The 27684-nt window shown below is 46.4% G+C and overlaps 1 protein-coding gene across 6 annotated transcripts; it reads left to right on the top strand.

Moving 5' to 3' along the window:
- Nucleotides 1–937: 937 nt before the first annotated feature.
- LOC109910148 (proto-oncogene DBL) lies at nt 938–27684 on the top strand. Of its 6 annotated transcripts, none has more exons than XM_031798138.1 (30): nt 938–1582; nt 8351–8419; nt 8574–8688; nt 9157–9247; nt 11006–11125; nt 11252–11368; nt 11585–11734; nt 12088–12203; nt 12480–12594; nt 12764–12883; nt 13442–13633; nt 13791–13982; nt 14273–14444; nt 15657–15736; nt 16080–16165; nt 16266–16332; nt 16416–16531; nt 18565–18634; nt 19673–19765; nt 19938–20030; nt 20451–20579; nt 20671–20892; nt 21196–21288; nt 21557–21635; nt 21879–21942; nt 23187–23285; nt 23697–23809; nt 24021–24133; nt 24495–24580; nt 24693–27684. In XM_031798138.1, the coding sequence occupies exons 1-28, from the start codon at nt 1468–1470 to the stop codon at nt 24035–24037; spliced, it is 3105 nt and encodes a 1034-aa protein (XP_031653998.1). In that variant the 5' UTR covers nt 938–1467; the 3' UTR covers nt 24038–24133; nt 24495–24580; nt 24693–27684. The 6 variants fall into 6 exon arrangements, with proteins under 6 accessions (XP_031653998.1, XP_031653997.1, XP_031653999.1 ...); XM_031798139.1 differs by lacking the exon at nt 24693–27684 and adding an exon at nt 22197–22387 and having other exon boundaries at nt 1248–1582; XM_031798140.1 differs by lacking the exons at nt 24021–24133; nt 24495–24580; nt 24693–27684 and adding an exon at nt 22505–22663 and having other exon boundaries at nt 1248–1582; nt 23697–23709.

The following is a 27684-nucleotide window of genomic DNA, read 5'->3' as shown; positions in this document are numbered from 1 at the left end:
TTTGTCATTGGGTAAACGCACAAAATCAGCAGGGGATCAAATACTCCCCCCCCCCTCACTGTAACATTGAGGGAGATTCTTAAAATGTATCACTTAATCGCAAGAACAGCACCATCTAGTGGTCAGAACCTGGTATGATCAGGAAGTAGGATGGGACGTTAACCTGAAAGCAATGACTAATTTCTCTGAACAGTGGGGAGAAAAAAACGTCACGGAGAATACATTACATGGGATGAAGAAACAATGCTCTGAACCGCAGCTCCATACTACTGGTCAGCCATAGAGAACAGATACTGTATACTCGTTGTTGGGTTTGGTGTGGGGGTTCCGTGGGTGGTGTTTGACCATTTTGTTTTGGATTCCTCATGTCTTACTCATTGTTAGAAAAAAGTTCAGTCCAAATCGGATGTAAGGTACTATATTTATTAAATAAATTAGTCCATTACATTTAAAATGGCCAATTTGGTTACAATCAATTACCTTGACGTTTCAGAGATCAAATTATATTTGAACAAAATAATGTTGCAGAAATGCTAATGTTTCTAACCATAGAAGACCATTTCTGAACAACCTGGGATGGTGGGTGTCATGGCTTGCTGAAATGACATGGAACGACTCTAGTGTCCGATAGCCCAGCATGATACTGTATGCATTAGGTCAGCTATTCAGTGCTGTGCGGCATCAGCCCACAATCTGCTACAGGAATCTAATGGCCACTAAGATGAGGAAAACAGAAAGGAGGAGTCTTAAGCGAGCGAGAAAGTTGGGAGGGAGTTGGCAGTGTGTCAGGACTGGAGCCACTGTGCCTCAGCAGCGGCAGAGCTGACGCACTAAAACCCAGACAGAGAGGGATAAGGGGAGGGCACACAGAGAGAGAGAGAGCGGGCGAGAAACCCCAGTGGCCATACGGATGGGGCAGTGTTTATTTTGATGAGGCAGACTGGATTTCACTACGGGTTAGCGGCTGCAGTTTAAAACAAGGCCCTCTGGACTCTGCATGTGAGTGTGTATTCTCTCTCCCTCCCTCTCTCCCTCCCTCTCTCCCTCTCTCTCTGTCTCTGTCTCTCTCTGTGTGTGTGTGTGTATATAAATATATATATATATATATATATGAGGGAGAAGTGCTTCATTGCAGCAGGACTCTGCCTTGTACACAGTAGCCAGAAAACCTACCATATATTTTTCTGTGTGGACTTCCCCACTTCTTCCTCTGTCTGGTTCTGTGGATGCGCTCGATGCGGCTCAAGGTGACTCAGGATTCCCGAGCCAGCCCCAGGGAGCATCTGAACTGGATCCCTAGACCTCCAGGGACAAGTGGGCTGAAGCTTCCTCTCTACCTCCACCTGGAAGTGGAGTTGGACTGCGGAGAGGACCGTAGGATAGTCAGGAGGATGTGAGGCCTTGACAGCAGCTGTTATCCACCACCAGGTCTACTAGGCCAGTCCAGCCCTGTGGGGGGGCAAGGGAATGGGCCCAGTTTCACTGCAGGTGGAGACTGAACAAGAGCAGAAGCCAGAGAGAGAAATGGATTGCTACCATAGTCTTCTGCAGGCTGGCTCTCAGCTGGAGAACACACTGCAGCGTGAGTACCTCTCGTGTACTGCCCTTACACCCCCCCCCCTTCTCACTGGCATACATATCGTGGTATATGGAGACATATAATGCAATGTTAAGTGTGGTATATGGAAACATAACGGTGTCACAATAGAAACTATTTAAAGCATAGTGGCAGTTTAAGGTCTATATTGTGTGTTATTGATTGGATGGTTTCTGCTGCATCCAGCAGTGGGACCCTATGTAGCCATGCAGGGATTAATGTGCTATTTTTAAACCCTGGGGGGATAGTTTTCATCCATAGCGATCATACGTAGAGGAGATTTTTTTTAAGTACACTCCACATCTTGGTGTGTTTGGAGAAATGCCAAACAAACCGTTCCATCAGTGAAATGTAATACAAAATAGATGTATTGTGTGACTGAGTTGATTAGGGAAACTATCAAGGTAGAGTTCTGTATGGTTGCTCGCAGCTTTTTGAAGTCTAGTCATAAATGATACATTCCTCTATTGGGGGATGAATCCTGTAAGGGCAGCCAGATGGACAGATTGGACAATGAAATAATGAAAACGAGTGCCACTGCATCCCTGTCATGGCCCAGACGCTACAGAAGACAGACAAGGTGATAAACAGTGCCCATGTCTTTTACACCATTCTCCTCTATCCTTTAGTTTCTATTGGAATCAAGTACATGAGGAGGAAAGGGCTATTTTCTTTGGAGATGTAGTGACAGTTTGTTGGACTCAGTCTGGGTACTGCTCCTGGATGGTGGTGATTTGTAGCTGTAGTAAACCTGATTCTCTACTCTGTAGAGGACTAGTAGGATTGTGTTGGTAAACCCTCTTTGGCACTGCTTTGTTGTGGAGCCCTGCTAGCTTGTTTACTGACCGGTTTCCCTGTACATCCCCTGGGAAGGGGGGTTGTCCTTGTCCACGTACTTCCGCTGGGAAGCGGGGTTGTCCCTATCCCTGTACTTTCCCTGTGTAGTGGTGGCGGTGTCCCTGTGTAGTGGTGGTGTTGTCCCTGTGTGAAGGTGTTGTCCCTCGTGGGAGTGTTGGCTGTGTGTGAAGGTAATGGGGACATTGGGGGGGAAAGGCCATCCTCCGGAGGTTCTATTTTAACCAGGTGGAGTTTGCTGGAGGCACTGCAGTACGTTTATATCTGACGAAGGAAAAACCTGCAGACGGACACAGTCTCACTCTCACACACAGACACACACACACACACAACTGATCAGTTACCTGTAAGTTTAAATCTTCACTTCCCTCCACCTGGTTGTATTTCAACCTGTCTATCATTTACTTCTCTGTGTTCGTGTGTGAAGAAACGAGGCATACAGGGTTTCCTATGGGTTGTGCGAAAAATTTGTCATTTTAAAGCCCCAGAATGCTTCCTGCAGTTAATCCTGAACCTTCACAGTAAGTAATATGATCTCTAGGCTGAGAGACTGCGGTCCATAGCGACGCCATAACACACCTCTTCAACGATACCTGTCGGCACGTGATAAACAGACTCCAATTGGTATGAGGTGTGTTTCATATAAAAAGTAAGCAATGTCTGTGCAGATGTTGAGCTATAAAAATAGATCTGTCCAAGTTCACAACAGAAAATCACAAATTAAATTTCATTTCCACCCACATTAGCTTTGCTGCATATTGATGCTAGAGCAAAAAAGAGCAGCTTGAAACCTAGATGATAAATCGGACACATCACGTTCACATGAGCCCAGATGGTCGTGTGAGTCATTTCCGACAACACTTTCCCTCAATAGCCCTCCACTATAATCCCCTTAACGCTGAAAGCCCTGGATGGTTAAAGAAATATCTGCTGACTTCAAAACAGTCATGGCCCTTGTAAAAAATGTGTGTGTGTGTGTGCGGCTTGTGTAAACCTGAATGACTGCATGTGTGTGCCTGTTCTTGTGTGCCTGTTCTTGAGTAAATGAGCATGGGAATAGAGGGAGGAAAATAACCAGAATCTTGTTGGACTACTACAAGAAAGTTGTGCCAGCTACTGCAGGTTGGCTAATTCTCAGCAAACGACACAGGACTATCACAGATCAACCACATGTCATCAGGAGGGACAGGATGCCTGGCCACAGCCTGGCCAGCCCTGCTTTACCCTGAGCCTTTAATCTGTCCAGCTGTCTGGTAGTCTGTCTCAGGACCCACTTATGCTTAATAGGGAATATCATTTTCTGGGCCAGGGCAGAACAAACACAGGTTATTTGCGTTTTGAAGCAGCAAACACTACTCAGTGAAGTCACCTGACTAGGCTTTGGTGCTTGGATGCTTTGATGAATCAAGTCAGCGGGAATATTTATTTACTAGCTGTGTGGCTGCAAAATAGAAGGCGTGATTTGGATGCTGGGTGTGTTGTGCAGACATCTTGTTTAGCATGCCAGGCAGAGACCGAGTGGTTTACACCATGTGATGAGTGGTGCAGATTGGAGAGGAGCCGTGGCGGAGTCTCATCCTGGGATCACAGACTAGCACGCATATTAAAAAGACTGCAGCCAGCCTGCCTGCAGCACAAGCTTTCTCCCGCGGCTCTTCTGTGTAGTATAATGCCTACAGTAAGGAGCAGGCAAGGCGGCTGCAGTGTGTGTGCTGTTAAGTCTCTCAGTATTGTTTTGGTTGCCTATTATCATACAGTGCATTCAGAAAGTATTTCGACCCCAAGACATTTTCCACATTTTGTTACGTTACAGCCTTATTCTAAAATTGATTGAAATGTTTTTTTCCCTCATCAATCTACAAACAATACCCCGTAATGACAAAGCAAAACCAGTTTAAAAAAACAACTGAAATATCACATTTGCATAAGTATTCAGACCCTTTACTCAGAACTTTGTTGGCAACGATTTCAACCTCAATTCTTCTTGGGTATGATGCTACAAGCTACAAGATCCTCTCAAGCTCTGTCAGGTTGGATGGGGAGTGTCGCTGCACAGCTATTTTCAGGTCTTTCCAGAGATGTTCGATTGGGTTAAAGTCCGGGCTCTGGCTGGGCCACTCCAGGACATTCAGAGCTTTGTCCTGAAGCCACTCCTGTGTTGTTGGCTGTGTGCTTAGGGTCGTTGTCCTGTTGGAAGGTAAACCTTCACCCCAGTCTGAGATCCTGAGTGCTCTGGAGCAGGTTTTCATCAAGGACCTCTCTGTACTTTGCTCAGTTCATCTTTCCCCCAATCCTGCCTAGTCTCCTAGTCCCTGCCACTGAAAGACTTCCCCACAGCATGATGCTGCCACCACCACGCTTCCCCATAGGGATGGTACCAGGTTTCCTCCAGACGTGACACTTGGCATTCAGGCCATAGAGTTCAATCTTGGTTTCATCAGACCAGAGAATCTTGTTTCTCATTGTCTGAGGGTCTTTAGGTGGCTTTTGGCAAACTCCAAGCGGGCTGTCATGTGCCTTTTACTGAGGTGTGGCTTCCGTCTGGCCACTCTACCATAAAGGCCTGATCGGTGGAGTGCTGCAGAGATGGTTGTCCTTCTGGAAGGTTCTCCCATCTCCACAGAGAAACTCTAGAACTCTGTCAGAGTGACCATTGGGTTCTTGGTAACCTCCCTGACCAAGACCCTTCTCCCCTGATTACTCAGTTTGGCCGGGCAGCCAGCTCTAGAACGAGTCTTGGTGGTTCCAAACTTGTTCCATTTAAGAATGATGGAGGCCACTGTGTTCTTGGGGATCTTCAATGCTGTAGAAATGTTTTGTTACCCTTCCCCAGATCTGTGCCTCGACACAATCCTGTCTCAGAGCTCTACGGACAATTCCTTCGACCTCATGGCTTGATTTTTGCTCTGACATGCATTGTCAACTGTAGTAGCCTATATAGACAGGTGTGTGTCTTTCCAAATCATGTCCAATCAAGTTGTAGAAACATCTCAAGGATGATCATGGAAACAGGATGCACCTGAGCGTAATTATGAGTCTCATATCAAAGGGGCTCTAAAAATGTTTCATTTTTATTTTTTAAATTTGACCTTTATTTAACTAGGCAAGTCAGTTAAGAACAAATTCTTATTTTCAATGACGGCCTAGGAACAGTGGGTTAACTGCCTGTTCAGGGGCAGAACGACAGATTTGTACCTTGTCAGCTCAGGGATTTGAACTTGCAACCTTTCGGTTACTAGTCCAACTCTCTAACCACTAGGCTACCGCTCTAACCACTAGGCTACCGCTCTAACCGCTAGGCTACCGCTCTAACCGCTAGGCTACCGCTCTAACCACTAGGCTACCGCTCTAACCACTAGGCTACCGCTCTAACCACTAGGCTACCGCTCTAACCACTAGGCTACCGCTCTAACCACTAGGCTACCGCTCTAACCACTAGGCTACCGCTCTAACCACTAGGCTACCGCTCTAACCACTAGGCTACCGCTCTAACCACTAGGCTACCGCTCTAACCGCTAGGCTACCGCTCTAACCGCTAGGCTACCGCTCTAACCGCTAGGCTACCGCTCTAACCGCTAGGCTACCGCTCTAACCGCTAGGCTACCGCTCTAACCGCTAGGCTACCGCTCTAACCACTAGGCTACCGCTCTAACCACTAGGCTACCGCTCTAACCACTAGGCTACCGCTCTAACCACTAGGCTACCGCTCTAACCACTAGGCTACCGCTCTAACCACTAGGCTAGGCTACCGCTCTAACCACTAGGCTACCGCTCTAACCACTAGGCTACCGCTCTAACCACTAGGCTACCGCTCTAACCACTAGGCTACCGCTCTAACCACTAGGCTACCGCTCTAACCACTAGGCTACCGCTCTAACCACTAGGCTACCGCTCTAACCACTAGGCTACCGCTCTAACCACTAGGCTACCGCTCTAACCACTAGGCTACCGCTCTAACCACTAGGCTACCGCTCTAACCACTAGGCTACCGCTCTAACCACTAGGCTACCGCTCTAACCACTAGGCTACCGCTCTAACCACTAGGCTACCGCTCTAACCACTAGGCTACCGCTCTAACCACTAGGCTACCGCTCTAACCACTAGGCTACCCTGTTTCTTTTTTTTATATTTAATACATTTTCAACATTTTAAAACCTGTTTTCTCTTTGTCATTATGAGGTATTGTGTGTAGTGTGATGATTATTATTCTCATTTTTAGAATAAGACTGTAACGTAACAAAATGTAGAAAAAGTCATGGGGTCTGATTACTTTCAGAATTCACTGTATCTGGTTGCCGGATATTACTTGCCTGACGACTCATTCTGAATTTAATTCCGCTGCTCTATCGATTGCGACATACATTGTCTAAATCTGCCATCCTGGAACTCATTTGTGTGACGTCAAAATGAGGGGCATTGTACAAAACAAATTCATCAGCGATTGGATCGTCTCTAACGAATCTAACCAATCAAAGTGGATAACGTCATCATGTAGGCTGGCTCTGGCCCAACCCATCGTTTTCAGGGACCAATCAGAACGTTCAGAATGTGTTTGCGTTCCAAAAGACGTTGGGGAGGGGGGAAAATCCAGACCCATCGTGGAGAAGAGCAGGCGTGGCGTTTTGCTGGAGCGATATGGATAGGTAGCCTGACAAGGATATTTCACCTTTTCTCATTAGATTGCCTCTAAATTACAGTCACAAATGGCATCTTCTGTCATATGCTGTGCCGCATTAAGGGATGACAAAATCATTGGTTGTGAAGCTGCATAGTAGACATTGTGGATGTCAGCTGTACAAGAGATGCAGTGTGTCCAGGAGTACATCCACTATCTACCCCCCATGAACTATTTAGAAACTGCCTATGAGTACTACATGTTGCCTTTCCAAGCTCTCTGATACACTCAAGCCAGAGATCTGCACAGCTCATTACCCCTCCACTCGCTGACTCCCCACCAGACACTGTTACCCCCGACGACATCGATGTGGAAAAGGACACACTCTCCCTCTCTCGACACGGTCTCCCCCCTCTTTCTCTCTCTCTCTCTACCCTGCATATCTCTCTTTCTCACTCTCCCTACACAACTCCTCTCTCTCTCCTTATACTGCATCTCTCTGCGTGTATGAAATCCTATTCAGATTTACTAATACTGTGTATTATTCACAAGGAGACTGAGTGTATGTGAATCAAGTGATCGGTTGCATAAACTAGTCGACCACAGAGCATTATACATGACTATATACGACTTTTACTTTAGAGTTATATAATGCCTGATAGTGGAGTTTAAACTGATAGTGGAGTCTTCAGTGTGGCTTCAATCATCCCACTATATCATTGTATATTTATGTTACATGCAGTGTAGAGTCCTTTCAACATTGTGGAATGAGGAGTGAGTCAGTGCTGCCTGCCACCACAGCTTGGTGTACACCACAGGAGGCTGGTGAGGGGAGGACAGCTCATACCATGTGTTCGATGCCATTCCACACCAGCCATTACCAAGAGCCCGTCCTCCCCAATTTAGGTGCCACCAGCCTCCTGTAGTGTAAACAGTATATGACCTCCTGCTGCCTCACCTGGTGACGAGAGAAGGTTATGGAGAGGTATAGTGACTGCCTCCTGCTGTTCTAGCCTGGATGACACAGTGGATAGAAGGGGTCCAGACCCACCTCAGAACGATTGACTGACTTGAACCAAACAGCTGAGTCTGATACCTTTCTTACTACTGCAATGTTGTTTTACATATGACCACTGGGTGGCAGTATTTCTCTCTGCTATTTCATCATTCTTATGGGACAAGTTATGAATGATAACCACTGTGTGACAGGTTGAAAGAGGCCTCATTGGGACCTGTTATTCTAATCTCTCTCTCTTCCCCCCCCCCCACTCCCCTTCCCACAGAAGTGTCAGTCTCTATGAGTATGAAGGAGGTGGACGGCTACATTGAGAAGCAGGTGGCCTACCTGTCAGGTGGGGGCTCTTTACTTAGTCTTGTCCCACTACTGAGGGTTCATAACCTCTGACCGTCAACTATTTGAATGAGGCGTCCACAAAGAACGTAATATCCTTGTTTAACACATTGTTGAGTGTGATTGTTCATATGAAAATAATTTTTTCTTCGCAGGGGGGCGTGGTGAGGACTCTAGCGTGATCGTGACCCTCCCAGAATACTCGGCTTTCAGCGACATTCCGGAGGAATCTTTAGCCAAAGTCTTAACATACCTCACCCTCATACCTCGGTGGGTGAACCACCATATTACTACACTCCCTCCTAATATTCATCTCTGTAGCCCTCCCTCTCTCTTCTCACAACTCTCTCGTTCTCTGCAGTGCAGTGTGTGCCTGCTTTAGTCCAGAGTTAGAATTCTTTGCACAGATGGCACTAGATGCTCCATATCCTATCATCTATTTCGATGCCCTAGTGATGTCCTCTGTGCCAGCTCAGAGCAGGTATACCCTGGGGAGGAGGGATCATATCATTGGATGAGTGCAGGTCACAAGAGTCGATGAATGTCCCTGTAAACATATCTAATGTATTCACTCTGCAGTCCTTCCTTCTTTACCAAAAAATATAATTTGTTGTCAAATGAATTTAGCATATTATCAGAGTTTTTAGGTACTATACCTGTACATTTTATCAGTAAAAGTATACATTTGTTCAGTGAAAGGTACATGTGTTCAAATACTTTTGGTTCTTGTGTTTGCAGAGCAAGACAGCCAGGTGTAAAATTCATCATCATTTTAGACAGAAGACTGGATACATGGACCTCTATCAAAACAGCACTTGCCCGAATTGCGGTGAGCAAGTTAAAGTCATGGCATTTTTTTCGCGTGCATACATGCACTCTCGTGCATGTGGAAATGAAATCAAACGTTATTGGTCGCATACACAGTTTATCAGATCTTATTGTAGGGGGCTGCGAAATTCCTATGTTACTAGCTCTTAATAATGCAGTAACACGTCAAACAAGTACACTAAATAATAATACTTTTTAAAGAAATCAAGAAAGGTCGGAAACCAAATCAAATCTACTGTGGAAGTATGGTAACGATACTAGTTTAGGCCTGGCCCTATCCTACTAAAGAACGGATGATTTGCTGCTGTGGAAGAAAAAAAACTTCCGAATATCAATACTATCAGACGACGTCAGATTGGGGAGTTGTCCATGGTGCTGAATTATCCCCACTCAGTTCCTGCTGTTTTGGGATGGTCTCTTGTGCGGTTTTCATTAAAATACTGCAGTTGTTTTGTCACCGTTTATTATTGCGCATACATCATTTTCTTAATAAATTGTTCTGTATTCACTGTATGAAAATGAAGTCCCGTCGTGAGGGAATCAAAATACAGAGCCAGCACTCCGCTACTTGGATATTTACCTGATGACGCTATATTTCGGCGGAAAATGAGGGAGAGCGGGAAGTCGAGAAGGTTAGAGGAAGGGAGAGCTTGCAGACAGCGCTGCCACCCTCCTCGTGGCAGCAACGTTGATGCAGCGGAGTAGAGGGGCCAAGTAACTTGGCACCAATTTGTTAGCGACGGAACGGGCGAGGTTTTAGCGTTATCGCATAAATGGCTGTTAACACGATGGCTGAGAGTTACCAGCGCCGAGGATTGCACAGGACACGGAAGAGCCCGGTAACGCGATTATTACATAGTTTGATTACGTGCTAAAATAGTTGTGCTTGAGTTTGGGTGGGCAGAGTGAATGCGGCATCGGTCACTGACATCAGCTTGCTAAGCGTAGCACTGCGGTGCAGAGCCTGATTTGAGTTTAGTCATACGGTTGATGCAGTGAGACCGAGAAAGATAACTTGCTTATATGAATGCAAACCGAGCAGTTCTATTTTTTCTAGCATGTTGAGCTTGAAGGGCAGAGTTTATGTTTGCGGTAGCCTGAAGCTAGATTTAGATAGGACAAATGAATGTCAAAGAGCTCTATAACCGAATGCATCGGTCTTTTGGGGGAATAATCAATTTCCCACTGTTTAATGTCGATGTTCTGTGCTGCACATGTTCACGCTTTAACAGCTGGCAACTTCAATTGAACCAAACCCATTTGTTAGTTAGCAGACCTTCACCACCGCAGTCGTGTGAGGAAAATGGTTGTGAGCATTATTTCAAATTTAGCTCATCAGATTGTCATCCTTAGCCTACTGCTTTACTTGTGATCTGACGCTGGAAATCACTCCGAAAATCACCTCATCCCTAAAAAAATACAGACTACCTACTATCTGCTCTTGTTTAGTGAATCCATTTGATATTGACTGCAACTTTAATACACCTGTGATAGGCACTAGCTAGCAGGATATGTCTGGCTTTCCTTATCTGATTGACAGTGGGGGAGCCTGTTTTGTCTGACTGCGGATGATTGCTTGTTAGTGCAGTCAATATGTCCTGTCAGTGACAGATGCTGGCAAATGCCTATCCCTCTATGCATCCAGAAGTGTGAACAGACTCTGGCGTAGTGTTGGGTAAAGACATGGTCCAGGAATTGTCAAAGGTCAGAGCTCACTGTCCAACCCCGGGGGTGTGATTGTGTCCCTCTCCATCTCCAGGCCTCCTTCCCTGGGAACCTCCACCTGGTGCTGGTGCTGAGACCCACCAGCTTCTTCCAGCGCACCGTCACAGACCTGGGCTTCCGTTTCAGCCAGGAGGACTTCATGCTCAAGATGCCAGTAAGGCAGATCAGAGGCCAAATCCAACACTTCACCACACGGCATTGGCATCTCATGTTTGAAGAAGCGTGCGTAGTACTACACACAGTCGATCATGTGCAGCTTATTGTAGCTCTCCTTTATTAGGTGGTGATGCTGAGCTCTGTGACAGACCTACTGAGATACGTTGATGAGAACCAACTGACCTCTGAGTTTGGTGGAACCCTGGACTACTGCCACAGTGACTGGATCGTTCTAAGAACAGTACATACTTTACACTTACATAGCACCCGCCATGCAGCCACTCAGAACCCCCAACACTTCTGTTACAACATATCTGATGCAGAGAGACACATTCAAACTTGGCCTGTATGTTTTCACAGTTCTGAGTGATGACATCAGAGTATACATTTAGAAACACTGTGATGACTTCCCTGTGTGTGTGTGTGTGTGTGCTCATGCTCTCTGGCTCCCCTCCAGGCCATAGAGAGCTTTGCGGTGACAGTTAAGGACATAGCTCAGATGCTGCAGGCGTTTGGCACAGAGCTGGCTGAGACCAAACTGCCAGCTGAGGGCACCGCCATCATGCGCCTCCTCTCAACCCACACTGACAAGTACAGGAAACTCAAGGTATACTGCAACCCTTTTTACACCATAGAGGTAGAGGACTCATCTTTGTATCTGTGCCGTTATACCGTCTGTGGGCAGTGCTATTGAAGTAATAGATTTTCCCGTTCTTCATTGGCTGATTTGCTCCCAACTCATAGAAATCCCCACCCAGTTGACTACCTTAAAATGGAGGAAGCCCTCAATGGCAATGTCCATGCTAAAATGGGTTTTATCTATGATGAGTCCTCTATCACTCTGTTTTACACTAGACTCTATCATAATATGTTACAATTCTATATCAGTGGCAGACTAACTGACAGCCAGTCTACATGTTCACCCTGATATTTTATAACCATTTTGTCTGTCTTGTACAGGAAGCGATACGGTCAGTATCAAAGGAGGGTCGTCACCTGCTGGCTAGCCTGGAGGCCTCGGGGAGAGAGGAGGATTCACTTTGGGATGTCAGGCTGGACTGGGAGACTGTGCAGAGGTGTGTGTTTATATAACCTCAGAGATAATCATGCTACGGTCTGCCTAAAGAGTGGCCATGGGGCTCCTGAGTGGCGGAGCGGTCTAAGGCACTGCATCTCAGTGTTAGAGGTGTCACTACAGACCCTGGTTCAAACCCGGGCTGTATCACAATTGGCTATGATTGGGAGTCCCATAGGGCGGCGCACAATTGGCACTGCATCGTCCGGGATAGGGGAGGCTTGCCTAGTTAAATAAAGGTCATTTTTTGATTATAACCTCTGTCTCTGGTCTTCAGGCTACTAGCTCAGCTGAGGGGCATGGAGTCAGCCTTTGACGGCTTCTTTGAGAAGCATCATCTAAAACTGCAACAGTACTTACAGCTGCTCAGATACGAACATCGCTTCCAGGAGGTGAGACTGATCAATTGCATGATTGATGATGGTTGATTCATTGTCGAGAGGCAACTCTTAGAACAAGTAGGACACGTGGTGTACAGTTCAATTTGAGATCGGATGGGACGTTTTGAATTTGGGAGGGGTATACGTCTCTAACTAATATCTTTCTCTCTCTCGTTGTCAGATGGAGTTGTCTCTGGAGCATCTGGCATCCCAGGAGAGAGAGATGTCATCGTCAGGGGAGAAGCTGACTCAGACAGAGCAGACACTCAGAGACCTGGACATCCTGGAGGCTCACGCACAGGTCAGTGTTTACTAGGGGACACTTCCCTGATCAGATCAATGGACCAGGGTTACACATACTGTATACTGTGGTTGGCAGAGATTGTCTTCTCAGGGACTCGTGCTTTTGGTAATAGCATTGTGTCACAGGCCGGCTCATAGCCTGTGGCAAAAATGAGGGGACGCGAACAACAGGTATAGGCCAATCAAAATGGTTCTTTATTGTAAACCAAAACTATTAACTTTAAACAAAGAAAAAGGAATGAGGTGTGAAAGTATCATAATGTAAGGTGTATGTAAAGTGCAGGGATGCATGAATCTGTGTGTGTGAATGACTGAGTGAAAACTATGCAAAGGAGGAGGAGGATGATACTTTGAGCCCAGGTGACTCCAATCACTAACGACCCTCATCTGCCTGCAGGAGGAACGGCCCCTGCACTGCAGAGGAGGGGCCGTGACAATTGGTTGTGTAGCTCGGATTGAAGTGTATTTGCCGTTGTGATGCTGTGTGTATGTAGGCCTCCTGTATGCCATGTCTTGTTGTATGTAACTGACTGTGGTGTCCTGGTTGTGTTGCTAGGAGGAGATGGTCAGTGCCCAGATCATCATCCTCCATGGTCACCAGCTGGCAGCCAGTCACCACTATGCCATGGCCCTGATCTTGCAGCGCGGCAACGAGCTACGTCACCGCTGTGACACGCTCAGTAATGCTCTGAGAGTGAAACGCGCACACCTCTCCCGGGCCCACCGGCTGCTGCTACGCCTCGGCCAGGTAGAGGACACACACACACACTGTTTACACTATTGCACACAGATGAGTACAAATCTAACATCATACACAAACAACCATGCTTGATACTCTGTCAAGTGCTACCGTATATCCGAATATGACTGGTCGGTGTGACATCGTTGTCTTATCCCCTCCATAGGCCCAGAGTTGGTGTGACGATGGGGCCTACCTGTTGGCTCAGCAGCTGGTGGATAAGTTCCAGTCTAAGGAGGGGGCGCAGGCTGCTTTGAAGGACATGGATAGATTCCTGGAGGGGGCTCCGTCTCTTCTCAGCTCAGGACCTGACCTTCTGGCCGTGGAGTTTGAGTCTGTCCTCACCCCAGAGATACAGGTCCAACACCAAGCCAGTGTCTCTCATTGACAAACAGCCTGATGGTTTAAAGAGTAACCCCCTCTTTAATGTTTCTCCTGACCCATCTGTGTATAATCCATTCTCAATGTTTTCTATCACCCCGTAATATATCTAATATTACAGGACTTATACAAGCATTCATTTCTGGTCATGGTACCTTCAGGCAACCTTCAAGACTGCATAAAGGCTATAAACGGCTGTTTAACTAACACTCAATACAGGTTTTGGGTCGATATGAATGTCCTAAGCTCCTCTTCCATCCTCCCCAGGTCCAGATAGGGGAAACATTTGAGAAGCACACGGTGGTGCAGGAGATGATCCACAACAGGCAGGTCTGTCTGAGGAAGCTGGCTGATAAACACGTCCGTCCCATCCAACTAGTGGCCCCCAGGGCGGAGAGCCCGCCCCGCTCCAAGTCCCCACTCTTTTCCCCCAAACATGGTAAGAGGAGGCAGTGGAATATACACACACCACACACACACACACACACACTCAATCACACACATTCAATCACACTTGATACAGTACATTAGCATTTGTCACAGTAGATTAAAGAACATCAGACTACAGTTGACTGTTTGGGGTTATAGAGGCTTACAGCACACTTTAATTATCCAGCTCCGCTAGGCCTCCACCCAGGGCTCTGCTGTTTCCCCAGGCCCTGTGAATGCAGCCCTCCCCTGGCCTCTGGCCTGACAGCCGTCCCTCTCCCCTGGGTACTGGGTGTCGTCTGTGTCTTCAGCCTAGGGCTTCACACACCATCCTCCAGGCCACAAAGCAGTAATCAAAACAGCAAACCACAGGCTCCAGTAATGAGGAAGCTCAGGGTCTTTGTGCTCGACCTCAGTTAGCGGTCCACCTTTACCAATAAGCTAGCTGTTAGAGCCCAGCACTATAATCAGTCCTTGGGGGATACTCGTTTAGCCGTTATGCTAGCTGTGTACTGTATGGTAATAATGTATATGAACCACGTACGGCAAAGACCCTTTCATCTCCCACTCGCCTCCAGGCAGGGCTGAACAAAGCTAGCCATACCGCACCCAGTTAATAATGAGGTGCGACGTGTGGGTGTGTTTCTCACACACAGAAGGAAACCCCTTTTATAAGTGGGGAGATGAAGATAAATGTGTTGGCTCTGATTTAGTGTGATAATGTGCACGCGCACACACATGCTGGTCTTAGGGTATGTGAGGAGCACGTGATCAAACGGATACAGTCAGTCAGCCATTTACACCAGACAGTACTTTGGGTGATGTGTTCGTAGAGGATATAGTAGTATTGGAGTTCCACTGCAAGCTGCTTATTACCAATGATTAACTAGCCGTCCATCAGAAGAGAAGTATCAAGTGTAAACCCTGGACCAACAGTCATCCCCGGTGTCAAAGACCAGACAACCTGGTCCCACAGGACCTTTCAAACCTACTATCATTGTCAAATCGCTGCAAGCATCTACTCAGTGTAATGATGGCTCTATCGGGTGATGTTCGTGTTAACTACTTTGCCGTATACCACGTCATGGCTTCATCAAAGCATACGTGGAGACATATGCTATACTTAGCATTGTTAACATGTTGCCAGATGGGTCTGGTGTTTCATCAAAAGCATAGAAACCTACAGTGTTATCGAGTTCAGCTGAGAGGTCGTGTGTTGCAGGTGTCGACGGTTTGAAGTTCTCCTTCGATCTGTCACTCCCTGGGAAGAGGACGTCCCGGAAAAGCCCCGCCTCCAGAAAGGTGAGATGGTCGAAGAAGGACGTGAAAGATGAAAGTCTAGTATAGAACAGTTCACACACGTCACTGTGGCTGTGATGATGACATGTATGATGGGAATGTTATGGCAACTGAAAATGCATTAGGTGGATTCCCTCCATGTAGGGGCGGCAGGTAGCCTAGTGGTTAGAGCGTTGGGCCACTAACAGAAAGGTTGCTAGATCGAATCCCAGAGCTGGCAAGGTAAAAATCTGTCATTATGCCCCTGAACAAGGCAGTTAACCCACCGTTCCTAACTGACTTGCCTAGTTAAATAGCTTAATTAAGCTTCATTAAAATGGTTGTCTGTATGTCCTGGCCGTCTCAGATCGAGGTGATGCATGACTACCAGGAGAATAGGAGCTCCCTGCTCTCCAGCCTGGAAGGAGAGGACAGCCCAGACCTTCTCAAACGGTCTGTCTTCTCATCCTCTACATATTCCTGCTGTGGTCTTCCTGATTCCTTATGTTCAGACAGAATACTAACGAGGCCCTCTGGCCCTGTGTCTCCACAGTCACGTGATGAGGGAGCTGATTGAGACAGAGAGGGTCTATGTGGAGGAGCTGCTGTCAGTGTTGCTGGTGAGAGCACAGCAGCGTTTTCCCCAGCTATTACTGGATTACTACAGTGTGTTTTGTATTCTGATTATGTGCGTATTGTGTAGGGTTACAGGGGAGAGATGGAGAACCCGGCCCTCGCGGGGCTCTTGCCCCCCATCCTGCGCAGTAAGAGGAACGTCCTGTTTGGCAACATGCCTGAGATCTACAACTTCCACAGCAGGCAAGGAAACATCAGTTGGGAAGGGCAAACATGCATGCTCACACACGCATATACATACATACATACACACACACACACACAGTGCATTTGGAAAGTATTCAGACCCCTTGACTTAACATTTTGTTTATGTTACGGCCTTATTCTAAAATTGATTCAATTGTTTTTCTTCCTCATAAAGTTACAAAATACTCCATAATGACAATGCAAAAACAGGTTTTTAGATTTTTTTTCTTCTAATTTATAAAAAAAAAAAAACTGGGCCTCCCGAGTGGTGCAGCGGTCTAAGGCACTGCATCACAAAACTAGACACATCACTACAGACCCAGGTTTGATCCCAGGCTGTGTCGCAGCTGGCCGTGACCGGGAGACCCATGAGGCGACACACAGTTGGCCCAACGTCATCCGGGTTAGAGGAGGGTTTGGCCGGCCGGGATGTCCTTGTCACATTGCGCTCTAGTGACTCCTTGTGGCGGGCCGGGTGCCTGCACGCTGACTTTGGTCGCCAGCTGTATGGTGTTTCCTCCGACACATTGGTGAGGCTGGCTTCAGTGTTAAGCGAAAAAGCAGTGCTGTTTCGTAGGACGCGTGGCTCTCGACCTTCGCCTCTCCCGAGTCTGCACGGGAGTTGCAGCAATGGGACAGGACTGTAACTACCAATTGGATATCACAAAATTGGGACGAAATAGGGGTAAAATACCATGCTTCACCGTTAGGACGGTGACAGATTTCCTCCAGACATGATGCTTGTCATTCAGTCCAAAGAGTTCAATCTTGGTTTCTTCAGACCAGAGAATCTTGTTTCTCATGGTCTGAGAGTCTTAGGTGCCTTTTTGGCAAACTCCAAGTGGGCTGTCATGTGCCTTTTACTGAGGAGTGGCTTTCGTATGGCCACTCTACAATAAAGGCCTGATTGTCCTTCTAGAAGGTTCTCCCATCTCCACAGAGGAACACTGGAGCTCTGTCAGAATGACCATTGGGTTTTTGGTCACCTCCCTGATCAAGGCAATTCCCCCCCGATTGCTCAGTTTGTCCGGGGGGCCAGCTCTAGGAAGAGTCTTGGTGGTTTCGCACTTCTTCCATTTAAGAGTTATGGAGGCCACTGTGTTCTTGGGGACCTTCAATTATGCAGGTGGACTCCAATCAAATTGTAGAAACATCAAGAATGGAAACAGGATGCACCTGAGCTCAATTTCAACTCAATTTCAAGTCTCATAGTAAAGGGTGTGAATACTTATGTAAATAAGGTAATTCTGTTTTTTATTTTTAATACATTAGCTGACATTCCTAAAAACCTGTTTTCACTTTGTCATTATGGGATGTTGTATGTAGATTGAGGATTAAAAAATCATATTTGTTTTAGAATAGACCTGTAACAAAATGTGGAAAAAGTCAAGGGGTCTGACTCCTTTCCGAAGGCACTGTGTGTATCTATATCTATATCTATATATATATATATATATATATATCTCCTGTAGTTAAGAGGAAAGATCAGCACTGTCATTGACTTGTGAGAAGTCGGTCATGTTTTCTATAGGCTTTTGGAGTCTCAAAGAACTGTAAGATTAAAGCAGTAATTGCATCATCATAACCTCTTTGAACTACTGCTCCATCTAAAAAACAACCATCTCTCCAGTACAGTAGCTACTAGCCAGTTCCCTCTAGCCAGCTGTGTGAGTTAGAGCCACTCAAACAGTTGTACATAAACTGTCTGCCTCCTATATATCCTGCCTGCTGGGATTGCTCCCCTGCTGGGCTGAAAGGCTAAACTGGATGACTAAGCCAATTAGAGCCTCTCTAACTAGTGTTAAATGCCAGTTGCTCTAACAAGCGTTTGATTATGCCAACGAGAGAGGAAACTGGCAAACACTGGGGGCTCAGTGGCATGGATGTGTGGGTGGCTAGTCATTATCTATGGAGGAGTGCTGGATAGGGGCCTGTGTGGTGATGGTGTTTGCTGCTCTGTGTGGTTAGGGTGCGACCTACTGACCTTATCTGTCTTTGACCTCTGACTCATGACCTCTTGGGTTCTACAGGGTGTTCCTCCATGACCTGGAGGGCTGCCTAGAGACCCCAGAGGGAGTAGGGGCCTGTTTTCTGGAGCGGGTGAGGAACGTCTATATGCCCTCACACTCATCTCTGAACCGCGAAGCCAGTTCCACTGCATTTTTTAAATTGTTCCCTTCTAATCAGGTACTGATTTTAGACCTGGGAAACCAGGTGGGTGCAATTAATTATCAGGTAGAACAGAACCAGCAGGATCCGGACCAAGTAGGGTATGAGATAAATACCCCTGGTAGTTTGTCTGTGGTTGTTTGTGAAGAATGTCTTTACCTATATCAGCTGAGAATTCTCAACTCCACGATACTCAGAGTAATGTGGCGATGAGTTTTGGCGGCGTGTACCTCCGACTCCGTCGAGTCGGTGTCAGGTGATACTTCAGCAAAAATGTCCATTTAAGGTGTAACTTTTACCTATGTTTGTGCAGTGTAAAGGCATTATTATCTTTGTGTGCTGCAATCCGTAGTTTCTGACGAAAACGTTCTCCTATGTAATCCGATCCTACGTAATTATTCCGAGCAATCCACTATTTTCCAAAGGAGCATGAAGTTAAGGACTTCCAACATGCACTACCACGCTATACTTTTATAATGATCAGTTGTTTGACTTTACCTGTACTGATTGTTAGAGAGTTGCTAGGGGGAGTTGGAATCGATATTTAATAGAAAATTGCATTCTATGCATCACCTGCCAAAACAAAAATCTCTGCCGTGCTATTGGACAGGGCTGCTCCTTCTCCGTTAACAAACACCGCTTACCTTGGCAGAGGTTGCGAAAACGCTATGTTTTTTAAAAAACTATGAATTGTAGCACCCAAGGAAGACACAGGACAAACATAGGTACAAGGTACGCATTAAAGGATTTGGGGAAAGTGAAGCTGATCCTAGATCTGTGACTAAGGAGAACTTCTACCTGGAACATGTCTGATGAGGTTAGAGAGTTCAGAGTTAATTCATTGTGTGGTGTTGTCGCCCTCCACGTGGAAATCGCTCTGACACCGAGTCGACGTAATCGGCATGACACATGCGTTTCACAGTCTGGCATGGGCGGTGTGTCATTGGAAATGTATGTGTGTATTTCCAGAAGGAGAATTTCAAGGTGTATGAGTGCTACTGTCAGAATAAGCCTCGCTCAGAGTCACTATGGAGGCAGTACTCGGACTGTGCCTTTTTCCAGGTCATGCTTATTTTTTCTATTCGTGCCCAATGTTTGTACTCAGCGATACTACTACTACACCACAATACCAGACATATATTAATAGCACAAAATGATAGATTATTTACATTAGGTTCACTGTTGTTATAACCGTAACACATGATTCCCAATATCTCCCTGCCATATTCTACAGGAGTGTCAGAAGAAGCTGGAGCACAAACTGGGTCTGGACTCTTACCTGTTGAAACCAGTACAACGCCTCACCAAGTACCAGCTACTACTGAAGGTCAGACCTTAGTGAAACCGGCCAACATGCCCGCTTCTACGCAGCACACCGTGCCAATATTGCGGCCTTTATATTAGCTGAAACTTGATCATAATTCAACGTCCCCAACATTCTGTCGGTGCTAGCAGCACTGTGACATAACCTGGCCTTACACAGAGACATTTATTTCAATGAGTTGAATGCAGGACGTGAAGGATTACAGATTAAACTAGAGCGAAATCCTGTCTGGTTAATGGGGATTAATTGCTCCCCATTTTCTGTTCCGTGATTCTCTGTTATCTGACAAATAAGGAACATCTTACATGCAGCACAAGGACTATTATTCTAAGGTACAGCTGGAGAATTTCAGGATTTCTTTGTTACCAGATATTGATCTCTACCAGACATTAGTGTGTGTGTGTGTGTGTGTGTGTGCTGTAGGAGCTACTGAAGTACAGTGCAGGAGGCTGTGAGGGGACCTCCGAACTACAGGCGGCGCTAGCAGCCATGCTCCACCTCCTCAAGTCAGTCAATGACTCCATGCATCAGATAGCCATCACAGGCTACCAGGTGACTTGTCCTTTGTGTCTGTGTGTGTCTGTGTGACACAGTGTGCTGTCCTGTATCTCTGACCCTGTGTTTTGTCCCGTGCCCCCCCCAGGGAGAGTTGTGTGACCTGGGCCGGGTGCTGATGCAGGGCTCCTTCAGTGTGTGGATCAGCCATAAGAAAGGCCCCACCCGTATGAAGGAGCTGGCCCGCTTCAAGCCCACGCAGAGACACCTGTTCCTGTATGAGAGAGCCCTGCTTTTCTGCAAGTGCAGGGAGGAGCATGGAGAGGGAGCAGACAAGACTCCCTCCTACAGCTTCAAGCACTGTCTGAAGGTGTGTGTGTAGGCGGCACACTCTGACACATGCTCCCTGTCGCAAGGATGTTTGTTTTGGTTTGCGTGTCAAGGCGTCAGTGGGTGTGTGTGTCAGGGTGTGTGTATGTTTACGGGGCATGACGGATGGCATCACCACCCGCTGCTCTCCTCTTGATGTACGCTAAGAGCTTCTTACCTTCACACGGCGGAGGAGTGTGTGTCGGCGGGCCGGCCATGTAGCGTGTAGCTGAAGTGTACCCGGCGTGGCTTGTCCTTGTAGGCCCCAGGTGCAGACTGTGTGTGTGCGTGTGTGTCCTGGCAGATGAGTGCGGTGGGGATTACAGAGAACGTCAAGGGAGATGTGAAGAAGTTTGAGATCTGGTACAGTGGCAGGGAGGAGGTGTACGCCGTTCAGGTAAGGATCACCCCTGCTGTGAAGTGACTGTTGATGCTATTCATGCAGGACAAAGACAATAACTACCACCCACTGGCTTGTTCATTGTCTGTGTGTTGTTCTGTTATTTATTGTGACAACTTCATGTAATGTATTGCTACGGTACAGTGTGTGTTAAGCTACTGTAGGGCCATTTTGAAATCATGCCTGTATAAGATGCAAAGAAAAGTGTGTTTCCTACTATACGTTGACTGCGTTCTAATCTGTCCTGATCTTCTCCATCTCCCAGGCTCCCACAGTGGAGGTTAAGACAGCTTGGCTCGGGGAGCTACGGAGGATCCTCACCAACCAGCAGAAACTCCTCAAAGGTTTGGACGTCACTCACATCGCTCTCCAAAGCGCACTCCGCAAAGAGCTGGTTTAACTCACCTCATCTCAGATCAATAGTCCTAGCCTGCACCTACCTAATGCACCTACCTAACTTGAACTTCCTCTTAAATGCAGGGAGACACGTTTCAGTTGAGTACGTTCAGTTGGACTACTGACTAGGTATCTCCCTTTTCCTCTCTTGTTTCTAATGATCCTTTTGCCTCTTCCTCTTCTTTTCTCAGATGAGCGTTGTGTCGACATCCAGATGCCAGACCACATCCGACGTTCTCCGCCCATGTCTGAGAGGTCAGTGTTGTAGGACACCCCTCAGTTGTCACAGCAGCTCCCCACTTGGTGTGAGTGTGGCAGGCAGTTCAGTGAGCTGTTCAGATGGTTATGATATATGGTGTTGCGGGAGCATATCAACAAGCAGGTATGAAGCTGGGAAATGAGGAGGAGAAGGAGGTGTGTGTGAAGAGAAGAGGTGTGTGTGTGTGTGTGAAGGCCCCGCTTTCTCCTTAGCTGTCTGGTTGCTGTCCTCCCCTCCCTCCCCCCTGCAGGGGTGTGCGGCCGTCCGGAGGGGCTCATACGGGCTGTCTTTCGGGGCTGGACTTTGTCTCGCTGTCCTCCGATGTCTTTGTGTGTCTGCGTTCCCGGAATCCCCGCCCTCGAAGCCCCCGGCAACGCCCCCGGCCACGCCCCCCTAACAGACCCCGCCCCCAGCGCCACTGACCCGTCCTGACGCTCAGTGGTAAACTCAGCCTAGCTCCGCATGCCCCGGCCCGGCTTGGCATGGCTCAGCTGACCTAAACCACCCACCAGGCTGCTGTGTTTGCATACTGACCGTCATCTGCCTCTCCTTTACTAGGCGTCTCCATTCGGCTCATACATTCACCAGACGCACGTTTCCTCATGTCTTTTGATGTCCCAGCAGACCTTCCATCTCAGACATGCTCCCCAAAATGACTACACCCATCTTTTCATGGGATTTGCAATTTTGCATGGAATGCCCCAAAAACAATCAAAGGTTTGGATGTTTTTAACTTAACTTTTTTTAAATCTTGATTTCCTCATGCTTTCAGCACGACAACTGCTTCTTAGATGGGGCTCGCTTTTTGAGAGGTTATTAAATTCAAATTATCTTAAGTTATTTGGCTTGTAAAATCTAGACAAACTGATACATTGATGAACCAGGAACTAGATAAATCGAGACCATATCTTTCCATGCGCCGACGTGTCTGCTGTGTACCAGGCCAGAGCCCACACTGTCTTTGTGTCAGCTTGGTTTGCACTTGGTCACATTGTTGCTTGGCGTGGGGCCCCTTGGCTGGCGTCTGAAAGATCATCATTGTGGTGCGAGATGAGTTTGAGGTAGAAATTGTCCTTAACCACAGATCTAAGGTCAGTTTTGCAGTTCCCCTTTAAATGGTTAAAGGTTAGAATGTGGGAACATTAAGCTGATCTGTGGCTAAGGGCAGCTTCTACTTGGAGCATGTCTGATGAGGTTAGGGAGCACAGAGTTAGTTCGTTCATTGTGTCGCTCCCCACAGCAAACAGCAGAGGGCGTCGTTCAGCTCAGAGGACACAGTCAGGGAGGAGCAGTCCAGACCCACAGTCCCTCTCCCCAAATCACCAGCGCAACCGACACAGTGAGTACACCACTCCCTCAGGCATGTACCCATAACATAATCATGTAGATACCTGGTAACTACTTGTAATAATGGTGATTGGGTCATGAGAGGTGGTACATGAAACTCCCTTGACTTGATATTGGATTTATTTTGGCATATATTGCGATCCCTATTCCCTAAAGACTCAGGTGTTTCACATGAAAGAGCACCGGGTGTATGGAGGAGCTCTGGGGGAAAAGGCACAGCTACTGATATTATTATTTGACTCTACCGTCTTGTTAATGAGTCCGTAAGTGCCGCACATCAGGATTTGAATGGGCATTTATCGCTACAGTTACCAAGTATTTACCTTGGTTATTTCTGGCACCATATCAGAGGAACAAGCCAAAAAATGTGACTCAAAACAAACGTGTGTTTTGTCATCTCCAGGCGGGCCCGGCACGCCTCACACAATGGACATCTGTCTGGGTCTGGAGGAGTGGGGTGGAGGTCAGGACCCCTCTCACCAGTCAGACACCGAGGAGGAGGACACTGCTCAGCTGGTGCGATGGGTTCTCCACGACACCAGTACAACCACTCTCACTTACTGCACACCGTGTGGCCTCGTTCCTCACCCACAGCCTCTTAGATATGCTTATCAGAATATCGTTAGGAACCTCTCCAGGCTCCTAAATGTTTAAAAGGTGTCCTCTAGTAGGATACACCGCTACACATTCTTCGTCCAGTCTAACAGACGTGTTTCTGTCCTCCCAGGCTCCAGGCAGATATAAGGCCTCGGCTGAATGTCCCCGAGACGGCCCAGATGACCTCGCCATCGAGAGCGGTGACGTCATCCAGCTGCAGCACGAGAACAGCGAAGGCCACTGGTGAGTGTGTCGTCTCATATGCCTGGTGGTGAAGTTAGTTGCCAATGGCAGAACCCTATTTGACATGGCTTTTATATGGGCTCTGTGCCGATTTGTAAACTTAGGGAACCTTAAATAGCCGGTGTAAAGACTTAAGAACAAAACTGACCACGCAGGCAAATGGTTATAAGGAGCAGGTGGCCATCCTATCGGCTGTCATTTTCATTTAATTTCTTAACAATTCTGCATGTTGAATGGCCAATGTTCATCAACACCCAGCACGTAATCTACCGCACAAAGCCGCCGTGAACGGCCAACGTTCAGTAGTGTGTCCCGTCCTTCACCTTAACCTCTTTTATACTCTCCCTCACTCCATCTCCAGGCTGGTGAAGAACCTGAGTCGCAGGCAGAAGAGCCTCATCCCACTCCCCAACCTGCACGTGGTTCTGGGACACAGCAGACGAGGAGGTATGGTTGCAGTACAGGGGAAGAGGTTTCTAAAGCCATTTGTACTCTTGATCCTCCTCCACTGCCATGTAGCTCATTTGATGGGTTTGCTTGAATAATTTGTCTCATCCAGATCCAGGGAATCTGAAGGCCAGAAAGCTCAGCTCCCCTTAGAGGACAAATGCTGCCTTCAAGTGCTTGTGGAAACTTTACAGTATGACGTCGTAACTCTGGAACAATTCTTCAACCAATGGCAAGCTAAATGATCTATCTAATGATCCAGTTAGCTACCGTGATTAAAGTTGACAATATTGTAAAACTAGCTACATTATACACATTGATACATTTGACAATGTCAAAAATGGATTCGCTTTAACATCTTTTGGTTGAAAAGGTGAAAGGTCAGTGATGAAAAGTCACAACTTGGAAACTCTGGTATCAAACCCTATCTCTGACTTTCCCACTTGGAATTCCGACTTGGGAGGGTCATTCAAGTGGTAATTTCCCAGTTGGGTATTTCCCACTACAGAGGAGCATTTGAAGGTAGCAATAGAACAGCTTTTGTGGGACCTTTGCACAGATTCACAGTCTGACCAGACAGACTGTTATACATTAGACACTGTGAGGTTATGACTGATAAAATATCTTAATCTGCTTTCTCAAAGTGCTCTGATTGGCTATGATGAGAGACAACTATCCAATTGAAGAAGGATACAGGAGCTTACATTTTGGATTATTGATTGACATTTTTCTGGGCCAATAACATGAAGACCTGCTTTTTCCCACCCGTGATGGACAGTGGACAAACTTAATGAATGTTACCTTAACTTTGGACAGCACAGGGCTCCACCAGCACACATGCACAAGGTTTTAAGGAAGGGCAAGGGACATGTGAAAAGATTTGGCACTTAAAGTTAATTCCCTCACTTTGTCTTCGAACCAGCCAATGGCCTTTTCTGTTGGGTTGCTGTAGCTGGATTGGGACTGTTATACATCCATGGACTCTACCTCTCGACTGAGGGATTCTTAACCATTATTGCTATTCAGTGGGAATGCAGTTGGTGGGTGTTTGTTTGTGTGTGTGTGTGTGTTTTTATGGATCATTACAATCCAGGTTTCGCCTGAAACATTTCTTTAAAATATACTTTTTTTTTACATTTTTGATGTGTATACTTGAATGTTGACCTGTTTGGTTCCATGTTCATTTATTCTACATGCTCATGTTGTTTAGGAAACCATGCTGTCTTGTTCCTTAAGGCACCCTTCTCTTACGCTCTCCAAGAGTTGAAATGCCAGAACGTGCCCGTGCCATAATGCCTTTTTTATTCCTGCTATTTTGGAATCGGTCTCCTCTTCAATAAATGTTTGCTCAGCAATAACAAAACACAGTCTTGCTTCTACCTCACCTCAGACCTATACACAACTGGCACTTTATTGGGGTGGAAGGTCTACAAGAGAAAACCGGACGCTTGAATATATATTCAAAGGCGCTATAGAAATCGAGCTATCGGTGAACGCAATACCTGCTTCATATTTTCCTACTTCATTTCCCATTTTATTTCCTGAACTCATTGTTTGTCAGTGGGGATGAGAGAGCTGTTGAGATCACGGTGATTGATAGAAGTGTATTAATCAGGTCTTCAGATGTCTCTTTGGAGGTATGGGGAGGAGCTGCTACCAGCATGGATCCAGCAAACAGAGACTGCTGTAATTCTCCCCAGGATTTCATGCTCTCGGTCTCCCTCAGCCCTCTTTGAGAGAGTTCCTCTCTTCCTCCATCGCCTCACACTTAGTCTTAGGTTTCCCATTAAACAGGATCATACAGCAAACATGAAATATACCCACTGTGTCGAACGCTTAATTATTGATTGCAGACTTATATGAATTTACCACGTGGAGTCGGAGGCCTGCCTTTGATGTGCTACGTTTTGATGTGGAAATTAGCTTGGAAAGCAGCACGTTTCTTGTGCTGTTTATTTAAGTTCCGTCGCTGTGTGAGGCAGCTATGCATCACTGTGAAATGATGTCTATATACACTGAGAGTCCTGTTTGACTACCATGCGTTGCGTCAAGGGGGTTCTTTCATCTTAATATGGCAAAATGTAACTTTTTCTTTTGAGCTACTTTGGTCTAAAATGCAACACATTTTGCACTGAACTGTGATGTAAAAAAATAAATACACTGAACAAAAATATAAATGCCAAAATGTAAATTGTTGGTTTCATGAGCTGAAATAAAAGATCCCAGAAATGTTCCATAAGCACAAATTTGTTTACATCCCTGTTATTGAGCATTTCTCCTTTGAAAAGATAATCAGGTGTGGCATATTAAGGTGATTAAACAGCATGGTTATTACACAGGTGCACCTTGTGCTGGGGACAATTAAAGGCCACTCTAAAATGTGCAGTTTTGTCACACAACACAATTCCACAGATGTCTCAAGTTTTGAGGGAGCATGCAATTGGCATGCTGAGTGCAGGAATGTCCACCAGAACTGTTGCCAGAGAATTGAATGTTAATTTCTCTACCATAAGCCGCCGCCAACATTAGAGAATTTGTCAGTACGTCCAACTGGCCTCTCAACCACAGATCACGTGAATTGGGACTTGTGGGAGAGCAGTTTGCTGATGTCAATGTTATGAACAGAGTGCCACATGGTGTCAGTGGAGTTATAGTATGGGCAGCATAACCTACGGACAGCAAACACAATTGCATTTTATCGATGGCAATTTGAATGCCCAGAAATACCGCAAAGAGATCCTGAGGCCCATTTTTTTATGTATCTGTGACCAACAGATGTATATCTGTATTCCCAGTCATGTGAAATCCATAGATTAAGCCCTAATAAATATATTAAAATTGACTGATTTCCTTATATGAACTGTAACTCAGTAAAACCTTGAAATTGTTGCGTGTTGAATGTATTTTTGTTCAGTATATGCTTGAAACTGCTGTGCGTCTTTGACGAGCGCTGTAAGCTTGTTGCTGAATGTTTCTCAATAGAGAAATTGCATGGCAAACTGAATATTGACTGAACACGGCAGGTTTCAGGTTATTGTTTTAGTCATTGTTATTGGTTGGCTGCATTTTAGAATATAGACAAAATAAAGTATTTATTAAAAAAG

This window comes from Oncorhynchus kisutch, linkage group LG19 (assembly GCF_002021735.2).
Source record: "Oncorhynchus kisutch isolate 150728-3 linkage group LG19, Okis_V2, whole genome shotgun sequence".
Classification (NCBI taxonomy): Eukaryota; Metazoa; Chordata; class Actinopteri; order Salmoniformes; family Salmonidae; genus Oncorhynchus; species Oncorhynchus kisutch.
The sequence above is the reverse complement of the archived record's forward strand: the minus strand, read 5'-3'. Positions and strand labels throughout refer to the sequence as shown.

What these genes read in the sequence shown, in the direction of transcription:
- LOC109910148 (XM_031798137.1), top strand. Translation starts at nt 1,468, where the DNA reads ATGGGCCCAGTTTCACTGCAGGTGGAGACTGAACAAGAGCAGAAGCCA. An exon ending in TACCTCACCCTCATACCTCG is followed by an intron (nt 8,689 to 9,156) that starts GTGGGTGAACCA and finishes TTGTGTTTGCAG; the next exon opens with AGCAAGACAGCCAGGTGTAA. An exon ending in ACGAACATCGCTTCCAGGAG is followed by an intron (nt 12,595 to 12,763) that starts GTGAGACTGATC and finishes TCTCGTTGTCAG; the next exon opens with ATGGAGTTGTCTCTGGAGCA.